This window comes from Homarus americanus, unplaced genomic scaffold (genome assembly GCF_018991925.1).
Source record: "Homarus americanus isolate GMGI-L3 unplaced genomic scaffold, GMGI_Hamer_2.0 scaffold48220, whole genome shotgun sequence".
NCBI lineage: Eukaryota > Metazoa > Arthropoda > Malacostraca > Decapoda > Nephropidae > Homarus > Homarus americanus.
This window is the reverse complement of record NW_024755060.1, coordinates 4,934,419-4,949,631: the sequence shown is the minus strand read 5'-3', so window position 1 is coordinate 4,949,631 and position 15,213 is coordinate 4,934,419. Positions and strand designations below refer to the sequence as shown.

The 15,213-nt window shown below is 38.0% G+C and overlaps 1 protein-coding gene across 1 annotated transcript in view; it reads right to left on the bottom strand.

Annotated features, from left to right (window-relative positions):
• Window positions 1-15,213, bottom strand: part of LOC121856339 (patj homolog) — a 99,096-nt gene that overhangs the window by 55,443 nt on the left and 28,440 nt on the right. The window contains exon 4 of the mRNA XM_042351828.1: window positions 12,326-12,513. Coding sequence (XP_042207762.1) covers window positions 12,326-12,513 — 188 coding nt within the window. The remainder of the gene's footprint in view (window positions 1-12,325; window positions 12,514-15,213) is intronic.

Below are 15,213 nucleotides of genomic sequence, written 5' to 3'. Positions count from 1 at the left end.
GAAGACTACCGGGAAGACATAACAGCATGAATGAAGACTACCGGGGAGAAGACATAACAGCATGAATGAAGACTATAGGAAGACATACATGAATAGAGACACTGTTAAGACTTATGGCAGATATAAGAGACTACCAGGAGAGGAACATAACGGCATGAATAGAGACTATGGGAGAGCATAGCAGCATGAATGAGAGACTACCGGGGAAGACATAGCTGTGGCATGAATGAAGAGCTACTGGGAGAGACACGCCCGCATGAATGAAGACTATGGGGAAGACATAACAGCATGAATAGGAACTATAGAGAATATATGAATCAAGAGACTACTGGGAGAAGACATAACAGATAAGAACTAGGAAGACATAGCATGAATGAAGACTAACCGGGATAACGGCATGAATGAAGACTACTGGAAGACATAACAGATGAAGACTACTGGTAAGACAACATGAATGAAGACTACCGGGAAGACATAACGGCATGAATGAAGACTACTGGGAAGACATAACGGCATGAATGAACTACTGAGGAACACATGAATAGATCTGGAAGCATAATGAATGAGCTACCGGGAGACATAACATGAATGAAGACTACCGAAGACATAACGGCATGAATGAAGACTACTAGGAAGACATAACCGCATGATGAGCCACTGGAGCAACGGCATGAATGAAGATTATGCCTGTTATCTTCTATCTCCCCACAACCCCCCACACCCACGGATATTTCCATCATATTATATACATGAAGACTGACTGACTGACTGACTGACATTGATCACATATTAAGTAGCACAGACAAGCCGATCACTTAACTCCTAATGGACTTGCAAGCCCGGTAAGACACAGACAGATGATGATGGTGTATAAGGTACAATAATGTGGGAATGATACGTATTGACTTTAACTTCTGTTGATAGTACTGCCATCACGAACAGCTTAAGCCAATCACTTAACTCCTAATGGACTTGCAAAGTGACCCGGTAAGACAGACAGACAGACACAGACTCACAAGACACACAGACAGATGAAGATGATGATGGCATATACCGTAAAATAATAAATAACGCCAAGACGAACAGCAAAGTCGATCATGTACTCGTAATGGACCGACATAGGGGCGAATACTTCAATAAAATGATCCTTATTAGAGAGACTTTGATATCAACACGAACAGAAAAATTGATCAAAAATGATCAACCACCCACACCCACCCACGACCCAAGTGATCACAGAATAAACGTTTTAAGATAAGATAGCGACATTTTCGCATTACTCTGAGGAAGTAAATATAACATCCTAACCTGACACGAGCAATTAACCTCATCACCCCCCACCCCCAAACACAGATGATGGTATATTAACTTGGATAAACTAAAGAGATGACCATAGGTCTTGTGCTTACTTGTATTTACTACCAGTATTGATTTTAGATTATAATTAAGCTCCATTAGGATATATTAGATCAGGTTAGGTTAAGTTATGTTAGGTTGGGTGCAAAAAACCTGATATTGGGTGCAAACTGCTTAAAATGACATGTAAAGATCGTAGGAATGCCCGTGTGTTGCAAGTACATCACCAGCTCTATAACCATTACATGAATCTAATTGCTGAAAAAATAAATAAAAATTAAATACTACTATTACTAATAATAATGGATACCTAGATGTGAATTTGTTTAAGTTAGAAGCTGTCGCCAACACAACAACCACACCCTGAATTAACGAGTTGCATGACCCAGAGTCAAGGAATAGTCCAAAGACCGGACAACTCGCCAACTGCACTGGCTAACCATTACCTCGGAACACGATTCGCAAATCGATTAACATCCAGGTTCCCAATTACTGCTGGGTAGCAGAGGAATAGCGAAGAGAAACTTGCCCATAGTTTAGTTCCTCTGCCCAGGAATCGAACCTGGGACCATTTGCTTCCGAGACGAGCATGCTGACCATTAGGGGACATTTGGAACTCTACAACAATACAACTATCAAGCAACAAATTATAGACTCAAAACTTTACACTAATACAAACACTCTTATAATTACTATACGTCTGGCCAGGAAAATATTAAGTACCAGGTACATTAATTATGTTACTTTCTTTCAAGTAATCACCAAATTATATAACACACAATATTACTAAGCCAAACGATGATTCAACAGCACCAACACTTCACTAAAATTTTCACTTTACATCTCACACCATAACTCTTCCTTAAAATATCCTTAATGTACTAACACAAACTTTCATGACAAATCAACACATTAGTTCCTTATAAAGGCTAACTGCTACACCCATCTCGACCCCCAAAAATTAACCTGTCTCATTATCAAACTTTGTGTTGTCCGGAGCCGCCACTAATGGGTGACCAAGACACAACGCTGAGAGATTCATGTGAATACAGAATTAAATATAATGTAATGTTACAGTATATTTATCTTGTGGTAGGTTATTCTTACAAGCCAAAAGGACACGGTTTTGCATCCCTGCAGGACAAATGTAAGGTTCTTCTCTTTGTACAAAATGACGTTAATAACATTCTAAACACATAATAAATATAAATACATTAAACACTGTTCCCACCCTCTAAACATAAAATAAACATAGTTCCCACCTTCTAAACATAAAATAAACATAGTTCCCAACCAAACAAAATAAACATAGTTCCACCTTCTAAACATAAAATAAACACTGTTCCCACCCTCTAAACATAAAATAAACATAGTTCCCACCTTCTAAACAAAATAAACAACTCTCCCACCCTCTAAACATAAAATAAACATAGTTCCCACCCTCTAAACATAAAATAAATATAGTTTCACCTTCTAAACAAAATAAACAGTCCCCACTTTCTAACACAAAACAAACAGTTCCCCTTAAAACAATAAATAAATACCGTTTCCTTCATTCTAAACACCAAACAGAACAGTTCCCACCTACTAAAATTAAATAAACATTGTCCCATCATCTAAACACTAAACTAAATTATCCAAAAACACTTGACCAACGGCGGAACAACCATTATGCAGTATTATACCGGTATCCTGACCTGCCTGACCAATTAGGAACAAACAGAAAAAAATTACAATATTGAAAATGGACCCGATTCCTCCTACATTACGTTAATTTTCCCAGGTTATAGAGAACAGAGTTGCATTAGTGTCCCGGGTGCAATTCCGGTGCTTAAAGTCGACCATATACTGTAGGTGTGTTCTCTTGTATAAATTTAAGAGGTAATTTAAGCAGTATGTCAAGGGCTGAAAGGTGGCACGGTATTGTTTTTGGAACCTATGTATGTATGTATGTATGTATGTAAAATCTTTACAATGTGTCTACGGACCTACAAAAACTAACCCTTAAATATGTGGCACCAAAATTCAGGTGTGTAGGTGACTGGATTTCTGTACACACAGGCTCCAGAAAACAATATAACGCCACATTTGTACCTCCTGACACGACTCTTTTAAATGGCCTATATAGGAAAGCGTTCTCTTTATCTCCCGTTACGACCGACTTTAATGTGTGGATCGCTGGCCACCCTGGACCAGAGAGCGATAACAAGAACACAAGTAACACAATAAGTTTATATATATTAACATTAAGATCAGTTCCACCTTGCAAAATAACATTACATAATTAATACAAACTCAATGATTTATTCCATAAAAATAGTTAAATATCAAACCAAAATAACATTACATAATTAATACTAAAACTCAATGATTAGTTTACCTTCCATAAAAATAGTTAAATATCAAACCAAAATAACATTACATAATTAATACTAAAACTCAATGATTAGTTTTACCTTCCATAAAATAGTTAAATATCAAACCAAAATAACATTACATAATTAATACTATAACTCAATGATTGTTTACCTTCCATAAAAATAGTTAAATATCAAACCAAATAACATTACATAATTAATACTAAAACTCTGATTAGTTTTACCTTCCATAAAAATAGTTAAATATCAAACCAAAATAACATTACATAATTAATACTATAACAGTGATTAGTTTTACCTTCCATAAAATAGTTAAATATCAAACCAAAATAACATTACATAATTAATACTAAAACAGTGATTAGTTTTACCTTCCATAAAAATAGTTAAATATCAAACCAAAATAACATTACATAATTAATACACCATAACACAGAGATTAGTTCAGCTGTCACAAATAATTATATAAACAGCCAAATAAAATATAAATCCCTAAATAAACTTGAATGAACAACTAAAAAATATTGTAGGTATATAAATTTTCTTAATAAAAAATATTGGATAGAAATACAAAAATAAAGTAATAATTATACGAATAACTAAATATAAAATGAAAATAATAATAATAATCAAAATTAGAACAATAATAACCTTAGAACATTACGAATAACAACACTGCTAATACTAATGATCATAAAATAAATATAAAAAACATTAAAAAAAAAAAAAAATAAATATAGCAATAACAAAAATAAATAAAATGAAAATAAATAAAAACAATAAAAACAAATAATAAAATAAATATAAACAAATAAAAATAAATAATAAGCAATACATAAATAAAAACAATAATGAAAATAAGAAATCAATAACAAAACTGTACACATTGTATTGAGCTAAGACTTCACACTCGGTGGATAATTACTAAATGGCAATTAATTCCCAGATATTCGTAGGTTTAATCTTCTCTTTGATTGGTGAAGAGATTAACACCTGCAACTAATCCATCCAACCTAATCCTACTTAGCCGAGAATGCTTTAATAAGTTTTCACTGGTTCGTGTGATCATCTGCAGAGGCGTTATAAGAATTTCTCATCTATTATTACCATCATGAAATCGTGAGCGGCAGCCAATCAACCTTGGCTGCAGGTCGCACTCTTGGCGTGTGATTATTGAACACGCCGAAATAATCACTCGAATTATTAATACTTTACGCATATTTTAGTATATACATGAACTTAATTTCCATATTAAATAATTGTGTCCGTTTTCTGAGTATATACACATCATCTTAAACTAAATAAGAAAAAGTTCGAGAATTTTCTGAAGTGTCGCCGTCAAAATGGTCGACATATTCCTCCGCCATGCTCAAGAAGACATGTGTCCTCGCATCTGATTGGTCAATTTCTATAGGACGATGCATGACGCCTCGTGAATGGTCATTGGGAGGTGCCGTGCCCGTCTCCCGTACACTCCACGAGACCCATTTAAAAGTATTTGAAATGCTTTTATTTACGAAAACTTTGTGCATGTTTTCTTAATTGTGCTTTAAGGCAAATAAATAACGCACTATGTGAGATAAGACAATAAGTCAAATAAAAGATACAGGGATTAATAAAAGGCGATATTTATCCAGGAAAACAGCATTGCCCACCACCGCGCAACACGGAAGTCACCTCTAACAGCTCGCCATGCGTTAATTACTCTCATTAATGGCATCTAATTGATCCTACTTCATTAACGCTCATATACCCACCAAAATGAATTAATACAAAGTAATCTTACCTAGGAGGGATGTAAGCAGGGCGGATGGCACGTCCTTTCACTTTGACAGGTGACAGACCGACGGAGTCCTGAGGAGGCAGGAGAGGACCTACCAACATGTGGTTTTTCTCTCGTATATCCACACAAAACTTAATTCAAGGTTAATTAAACAAAACGGTATTTCCATAGTAAATCGCCGAACATTACTTTATAAAATATTCAACTTAACCCCAGAACTTTATTTATTGATAGAATTTAAAGGATTATAAAGTAATAAGTTTAATTTGATGAATATGAAGTAAATTTATTTGGAAATTGAACCTTTGAAAAACGTTAAATACATTAATATAACAAACCTGCCCTAACTTAGACAATGAGAGCTCAAGTAATAGGTTATAGATACAGGTGTATAAGTATTGGTTATAGGAAGAGGATTATAGGTATAGGGTTATAGGATATAGATTATAAGGTTATAGATTTTGTTTGGTAGCTTCATATGGTTTAATTAATACACCCATTTTCACTTGTTTTTCTCACTTCCTCGCCGGGTTTGCATTGCATGAATCAAAACAAACATATGAGTGAATATTCCGCCCTAAAACAAAAGATGGGGTGAAGGGAATGTTTACCCGGGATTCTGTACTTAGATTTTATTATGAAAGCCGGACTAAAATTTATAAATGTTATATTTCCAATTATATTCCTCGTGTCTAGAATTTAGATTATATATGACTATAATTTATATATTTTCAATTTCTATACTAACTTGAAGTGATTTTTATATCTTTAGCAGTTTTAAGTAGTAATATAAAATGTTTTATTAATCTATTTAGATCACCTGAAGATAAGACCCTCCCGTATTTCACCTGAAGATTAAAAACCCTAACTCTATCTGGGGAGGGGGTTAGGTTAGGAGTAAAAGTGAAGTATATCTTCAGGATAATTAGACAACAAAGGCGAGTTGCCGCCATCCAGAAAAACACAGGTGGGCGAGTGTATCTCAGTGGGGGAGGAAGGGAAAGAGAGGATTGGATGGGGAGGGATGGGTAGAGAGTTGGGGACAGGAAACAGGGAGAAGGGGGGGATGAGAAGGGAAGGAGGGATAGGGGAGGGGGAGAGGAAAGAGGGGATTGGGGTAGAGGAAGAGAGAAGGGGTGGGAAGGGTAAAAGGGGACAGGTGGAAGAGGCAATTGGGGATAGAAGACGAAGGAGAAAGGAAAGGGGGAAAGAGAGATGGGGGATGGGAGGAGAGGTAAGGAGAGATGGGGAAAGGTAAGGAGGATGGAAGAGGAAAGGAGGAATGCGAAATGAGATGGGAAGGAGGAAAAGGAAGAACAAACTGCAACCACTGTTAACTTCTCTTACGCCATTTGTCCCAAAATTCTCAAATGTTCGTAAGTTAAATTTTCAAGGTTCTAAAAATATATATATGTGTGTGTGTGTGTGTGTGTGTGTGTGTGTGTGTGTGTTGGGGAGGGAGAAGCCTTGTTACGGTAGAGTTTTTACAGTACCATGCTTCTCTCACCTGTCACTAAAATTCTGGCCGTCTCTTCCCTTACGAGGTGACCCTAAGTGAATCAATATACCACTCTATAACCTCAATGGACAACCCTCTCCCTTTATCCTCCCTCTCTTTAGTTCCCTTTATCCTCCCTCTCTTTAGTCTCCCTTTATCCTACCTCTCTTTAGGCCCCTTTATCCTCCATCTCTTTACTCTCCCTCTCTTTATTTTCCTTATTTTCCCCTCTTTAGTCTCCCTTATCCTATCTCTTTCTCTCCCTTATTTTCCTTATTTCCCCTTAGTGTCCTTTATCCTCCATCTCTTTACTTCCTTTATTTTCCCTATTTCTCCCCTTAATCTCCTTTATCCTCTATCTCTTTACTCTCCTCTATATTTTCCTATTTCTCCCCTCTTTAGTCTCCTTTATCCTCCATCTCTTTCCTCCTTTATTTTCCTTATTTCTCCCCTTTAGTCTCCCTATCCTCCATCTCTTTACTCTCTATATTTTTCCTTATTTCTCCCCTCTTAGTCTCCCTTTATCCTCCATCTCTTTACTCTCCTCTCTTTATTTTCCCTTATTTCTCCCTCTTTAGTCTCCCTTTATCCTCCATCTTTACTCTCCCTCTCTTTATTTTCCCTTATTTCTCCCCTCTTTAGTCTCCCTTTATCCTCCATCTTTATTTCCCTCTTTATTTTCCTTATTTCGCCCCTTTTAGTCTCCCTTTATTTCTCAGTCTTTTTTCTTACTCTCTTTAATTTCCATTTATCCTCCCACTTTAATCTCCCTTCATCCTCCTCCTTATCTTTATTCTCCCTTATCTCCCTAACCTAACTAAACCAAACGAAACCAATCCTAACCAAATTAAACCTAAATTAAACCACTTGACACATCCTAGCTAAGCCATGGATAATGTCTTAGCTATCCAATCCTCACATCTCTACCCATCCAATCGCTCCGGAGAGAGAGAGAGAGAGAGAGAGGAGACCAAATTAATAATGACCTTCCAGGTGTGTTTAGTGAGACGAGCAGAGGCAAGAGGTCGCCCAAGGTCTATGTACACACACCTCTAGTATGTACACACAAAACTCAAGTTCTGTGTACACGCACCATAATAGATTACACACAGTCAAATGTAATGGGCATCAGCCAGCCACACACACACACACACACACACACACACACACACACACACACACACACACGCTTGTTTATACAATGCAAAACCAGGAGGAACAAAACGAGTAAAGAAATAAAAAGAAAATGGAAATAAGCCGAGAGGGAAACTGCTCTAAAATTGGAAAATGGAAAGTGAGAGTAGAGAGGAAAGTTATTAAACTGTTGTGATGGGAAAATGGAAGAGAAAAGGAAAATAAAAACAATAACGAATTATGACAGAAGGGGAAATTGAAAACATCGAAGTGGAAATTTAATGGTGTGATCGAGGCAGAAGTATGGGAGTAAAAATGGAAAATTAGACTTTAGTCTATGGTAATACTCCCATTAAAACTTTGAAAATTTAATCAGTTGATCTCAGGAAGTATATAAAATAACCTACAAACTTTCATTACTTTTCGTTTGATACTTTTTATGTAATCTTGCTGACAAACTTTGCTGAGACGGACGTACAGACGAACGAACAAATCTCTTCATAACAAAATAACAAAATAAAAAATGAATAACTATAAATCCTCCATCTAACGAACTGTATAGATATGAAAGTCCATTATATCGAGGGTCCATTAGATGTAAAACCTCCATTTAACGAATTACACGGAAAGAGAAGTCCGTTATAAGGAGGTTTCACATAACAAACAAAAACGAATAAACAACAAAAACAAAACAAACGAAAGGGAAACAATAAGCGAAAGAAAGAGACAAAAAACGAAGGGAAGAGAAAAGACCGAAGACAAGAAAATACATAGAGAACTAATAAAGAAAATGGAAAAGAACTGTAAAAATCCATGGGTGGCGTGGCAGGGAGGCGTAAGAATGGCCCCTAAGAGAGGTAGTCCATGACCCCCCTAACTTGCAGTATATAACACGGGGTAAGTTAGGGCACCGCAAGGCGACTTTCTGACCACCGCTGAAATTTTTTTAAATATTTTTGACAAGATTATTGTTTTTTTTTATTATTAGTTGCGTTATTATTATTATTATTATTATTTATAGTTTTATTATTACTTATTATTACACACTATCTTTATTATCATTATTATTATTATTGCACTGTATTTATCATTATTATTATTTCTACTATTATTATTGTTATTTATTGTTATTATTGTTACTGTTATTAAATTTTCGAGTACAAGGCAGCGTTAATTGCTGTTATTATTAATTCTAATTTTTATCTATCTACTCATTTATTCTCTTTGACTATCTATCTATCTAGCTGTCTCTCTTCACCCGTTTATCTTATACTCTTCCTTTCATCGATCTATCAGCTATATATATCTATCCATCTATCAACTATATCTATCTATCTATTTTAGTCAACTTATCAATCTACATTTGAAGTTACATCACTCAACTAATCTCCTAAAAAAAATGATATATATTCTTACACAAACGAAAACATCCACTTTGATCTATTCACTAAATCCGGATTTATTCCCTACCTGGACACCGCGCTCCTCTCCTTCTGTTCACCCTTCTCAAAATACAGTGTTTACTCTTTCCTTTATTTACGTTCGGCGAAAAACAGAGAAATGTGTTTGTTCGTTATACACAAACACCCGATTCACTGAACTAAATGTAAATGATTCAATGTTTTTTTTTATTTGTTTTTTTAAGACCAGCTAATCAGAAATGAGTTTACGTGTATGCTAGGATTTTATTGGTTATTTCACATTTCGGGGTATATGAGTTAACCAAGTAGAAATGAGTTGAAGTATTTCCTGGAAAACTATTGGTCAGTTCACACCTGCAGTAAGATAAGTAAGGCCAATCAAAATCGAGGGTTTATATAAACTAACATGCTGTTGGTTCGGCTACTTACATAACTCGTTGCCAGAAATCAGCCATTTGTAAGCGAGCTTTTAACTGTACTGCAAAACTATTGGTCATTCACCAGCACCCGAAGCAGCAAACAAACCAATAAAAACCGATTTTACACCAACTGGAAAAAACTATTGGTTACTGACCTAAACTAAAAGCAACAGAGAAAGCAACCAATTGTAAACGGGTTCACAAACGTACTGGAAAACTATTGGTCAGCCCCCCTTGCACTACCCACTATGAGAACCCGACACAATCCGACACACAAACCAATAACAAGCGAGGTAATAACTATATTGAAAAGCTATTGGTCAATGGCCAGCCTCAACTACACATACTGTTTCCAGAATTTCCAAACTGAGACCGTGAGAACCATCCTGCTGGCCTGACTTAACTTACGACATAAACAAAGATGGCGGCCAAGAGGTCATTAGTTACGGACCAGCGAGCAAGAGGTCTGGTTAGGTCTGATCTGGTCTGAGGAAAACGGTCTTTTTTGGTTCACGTTTGATATAATTATTATTACCATCATCATCATCATCATTGTCACCATCATCATCATCGTCACTATCGTCACCATCATTATTGTCGTCATCATCATCCTCTCCTCATCATAATCATCACCATTTTCACCATCATCTATAAGATTAATTACAACTTATGCAAAATTCAACAAAAATAATGAATACACGAACTTAGTGTGTGTGTGTGTGTGTGTGTGTGTGTGTGTGTGTTTTTGTTGTGGTGTGTGTGTGTATGTGTGTGTGTAGTGGCGTCGACAAATTGCTGGATTTTCTAGTGAAGCGGCCCACAATTTATGGCCAGTATAGATTGAAAACGTGGCTTGGGTCATGCATTCAGCGTCCGTCCTTTGACCCTTCCTTCCTTCCTTCCTTCATTGTTACTTCATTCCGTCCTTTCTTCATTCATTCAACATCACCATGGCTTTGACCCTTCCTTCCTTCCTTCCTTTATTCGTTTTTACTTCCTTCCGTCATTCCTTCAATCATGAATGACCATTCCTCCACCACATTCCCATTTCCTTAACTACTCACACCCCAAACCCCCTTCTATATCCCCATACCTCTCCTTCCCCATTCCTCCTTCCCCCATACCTCTCCATTCCCTCCTTCCCCATATCTCTCACCCTCCCCTATTACCTCCCTACCCCCATTTCTATACCAATTTAACCACTCCCATTCCCCCTATCCTCCCCTCCAATTATATTTCCGCTTACTAATTAAAAAAAAAGGTTTTATCACCCCTTCAAAATAGTGTAGTCGAAGTCAATGGCTCTATATTTTTTTATGACCCGCAAAAAAAAAATAATAATAATAATAAAATATAAAATCCGCCAACCAACAAACACGAAAAAAAAAATATTAATGAAAAAATAAATTAAAATTCCTAAAAAAAATATACTGTATATATATTTAGGTCCGTAGCTACTTCTTGTAGAGAGAGAGAGAGATTAGTTATCGTATAGTCATATTTTTAGATGTTATTATCTACTAAAACTACAACTAATATTACCAATAGCAATAGAAACCCATGACACAACCAATAAAAACCCATGAACAACCCATTACACGACAACCAATGAATACCCGTGACATAACCAATAAGAGAACCCATGACACGACCAATACGAACCCATGACACGACCAATAGGAACCCATGGCACGACCAATAGGAACCCATGGCACGACAGCCAACATCAAGGGAGACTAAACCCGTTTGATCTAAAACTCTGCAAACTTTGTCGTCTCACCGCCACCTAAAGGTAGTCCAAACTTTGAAGCACAAAAGTTCCAAACTATTTAACATTTTACTTTCAAACAGATTTTCTATACCTTAAAATTCGCCAAGACTTTTAATCACGTCTAAGGCATCCAGCTATTACCTTTGCTATTAAGTGTCTTTTTCAGCTATTACCTTCGCTATTAACTGTATTTGTCAAATATTACCTTCGCTATTAACTGTATTTGTCAGCTATTACCTTCGCTATTAACTGTATTTGTCAGCTATTACCTTCGCTATTAACTGTACTTGTCAGCTATTACCTTTGCTATTAACTGCCTTCGTTAATACGTAAAATATTACTTATTATGATACACGTTGGAAAAAATTACTCTACAACACTCGTATAAGATTTAACGAAGTAGAAAAAAAAAGCTCTTTCTTTATGGTCGATTTTGTGTAAGACTTAAAGACTAATCAAGACTAGAGACTAATTAAGACTCTGGCCTCATTTTTCGTCGATTTAACCTCGTAAGACTTAAAGACTAATCAAGACTCAAAACCAAGAGGTGGGGGTTGGTACTCAAGGAGCCCTAGGTGGGTTAGGAGTGGTAGGGGTGGTCTTGAGCTCTGAGTTGGCGATGGCTTGCTGCAGCTGCTCGTACTTGGGGCCACGCAGATAACGAGCCAGACGGAGCCGCACTACCTGACCTGTGGCTCGCAGTACGTCCACCGCAGCGTGGTTACTCAACCCGGACAAACTCTGCCCGTCAACCTGCAACACAACCCAAAAATGTGGTGTTAGAAATGTTATAATGCCTTAAATTCAACCATAATTCAAGTTTATAATGGTTTAAAAATCAACCCAAATATGGAGCTGTGAATGTTATCATGGCTTAAAATCAACCATAATATGATGTTATAAATGTTGTAATGGCTTAAATTCAACCATAATGTTAGCTTATAGTGGTTTAAACGGAACATTATTTTCAACACATAACACTAATACCTTATGTCAATCAACCCAAACTCAACCCATTAACCTACTATTCAACCATAATATGATACCTAAACCCAACCATAATATCAAATGGTTTAAACACATCCACCATAGAATGTTTACAACGGAACCGTACAATAAAAACCACAGGTGTAGACAAAGGAAATTCCCACCTCAACACTGAACTAGATACAACAGGTGACGTGACTAAGGTAAATAAGCCAGGTAAGTTAATTAATACCTGGACACTCTATACTCAGCTACATACACATTCCTATTTCATTTCAACACCACAAAGCGTTTCAAGAATTACTGCAGGGAAGATTAATTTACTATGGGCAGAAGTATAGAGGGTGGGCACTATACACCACACATGTACAGGGGCCACTATACTTACACAGGTGCCACTATACACCACACATACAAGGGTGCCACTATACTTACAGGTGCCACTATACACCACACATACAAGGTGCCACTATACACCATACATACAAGGGGTGACACTATACTTACACGGTGCCACACACCACACATGTGCAGGGGCCACTATACTTACACAGGTGGGCACTATACACCACACATGTACGAGGGCCACTTACACAGTGCCACTATACACCACACATACAAGGTGCCACTATACACACACACAAGGGTGCCTATACACCACACATACAAGGGGTGCCACTATACACCACACATACAAGGGTTGCCACTATACACCATACATACAAGGGTGCCACTACACCATACATACAAGGCTCCACCACACACACACATACAAGGGGGCCTATTCTCACCACACATACAAAGGGTGCCACTATACCATACATACAAGGGTTGCCACTATACACCATACATACAGGGTGCCACTATACACCACACATACAAGGTGTACTATACACCACACATACAAGGTGCCACTATACACCATACATACAAGGGTTGCCACTATACACCACACACATACAAGGGTACTATACACCACACATACAAGGGGTGCCACTATACACCACACATACAAGGGGTGCCACCTACACATACAAAGGTGCCACTATACACCATACATACAAGGTTGCCACTATACACCATACATACAAGGGGTGCCACTATACACCACACATACAGGGTGCCACTATACACCACACACATCAAAGGGTGCCCTATACACCATACACAAGGTTGCCACTATACCACACATACAAGTGCCATATACACCACACACATACAAGGGTGCCACTATACACCACACATACAAGGTGCCACTATACACCACACATACAAGGTGCCACTATACACCACACATACAAGGGTGCCACTATACTACATACAAGGGGTGCCACTATACACCACACATACAAGGTGCCATCACATACATACAGGTCACTACCACATAGGTGCCACTACACCACATACAAGGTGCCACTATACCACACATACAAGTGCCACTGCCACCACATACAAGTGCTATACCACATACAGGGGTGCCACCCACACATACAAGGGGTGCCACTATACACCACACATACAAGGGTGCCACTATACACCATACATACAAGGGTGCCACTATACACCATACATACAAGGTGCCACTATACACCACACATACAGGGGTGTACACCACACACATACAAGGGTGCCTATACCACACATACAAGGGGTGCCACTATACACCACATACAAGAGGGTGTATACACCCACACATACAAGGGGTGCCACTATACACCCACACATAAGGGGTGCCACTATACACCACATACAAGGGTGCCACTATACCACACATAAAGGGGTGCCACTATACACCATACATACAAGGTGCCACTATACACCACACATACAAGGTGCCACTATACACACATGGGGTGCCACTATACACCATACATACAAGGGTGCCACTATACACCACACACATACAAAGGGTGCCACTACACACCACACATACAAGGGTGCCCTACACCATACATACAGGGTGCCACTATACACCACACATACAAGAGGTGCCACTATACACCACACATAAGGTGCCACTACCACCACATACAGGGGTGACACTATACCACATACAAGGGGTGCACTATACCACACATACAAGGTGCCACTATCACCACACATACAGGGGTGCCACTATACACCACATACAAGGGGTGCCTATACACACACAAGGGGTGCCACACACACATACAAGGGGTGCCACTATACACCACACATACAAGGGGTGCCACTATACACCACACATACAAGGGGTGCCACTATACACCACACATACAAGGGGTGCCACTATACACCACATACAAGGGGTGCCACTATACACCACACATACAAGGGGTGCCACTATACACCACACATACAAGGGGTGCCACTATACACCCTATTGTGTTTTATGGAGCGCCATAAAAATAGCTGCAAAATTCGAGGAAGTTCCCTTTGATGGCACTACAATATTGAGCATGACCTTTGACCCTGACCGTTGACCTT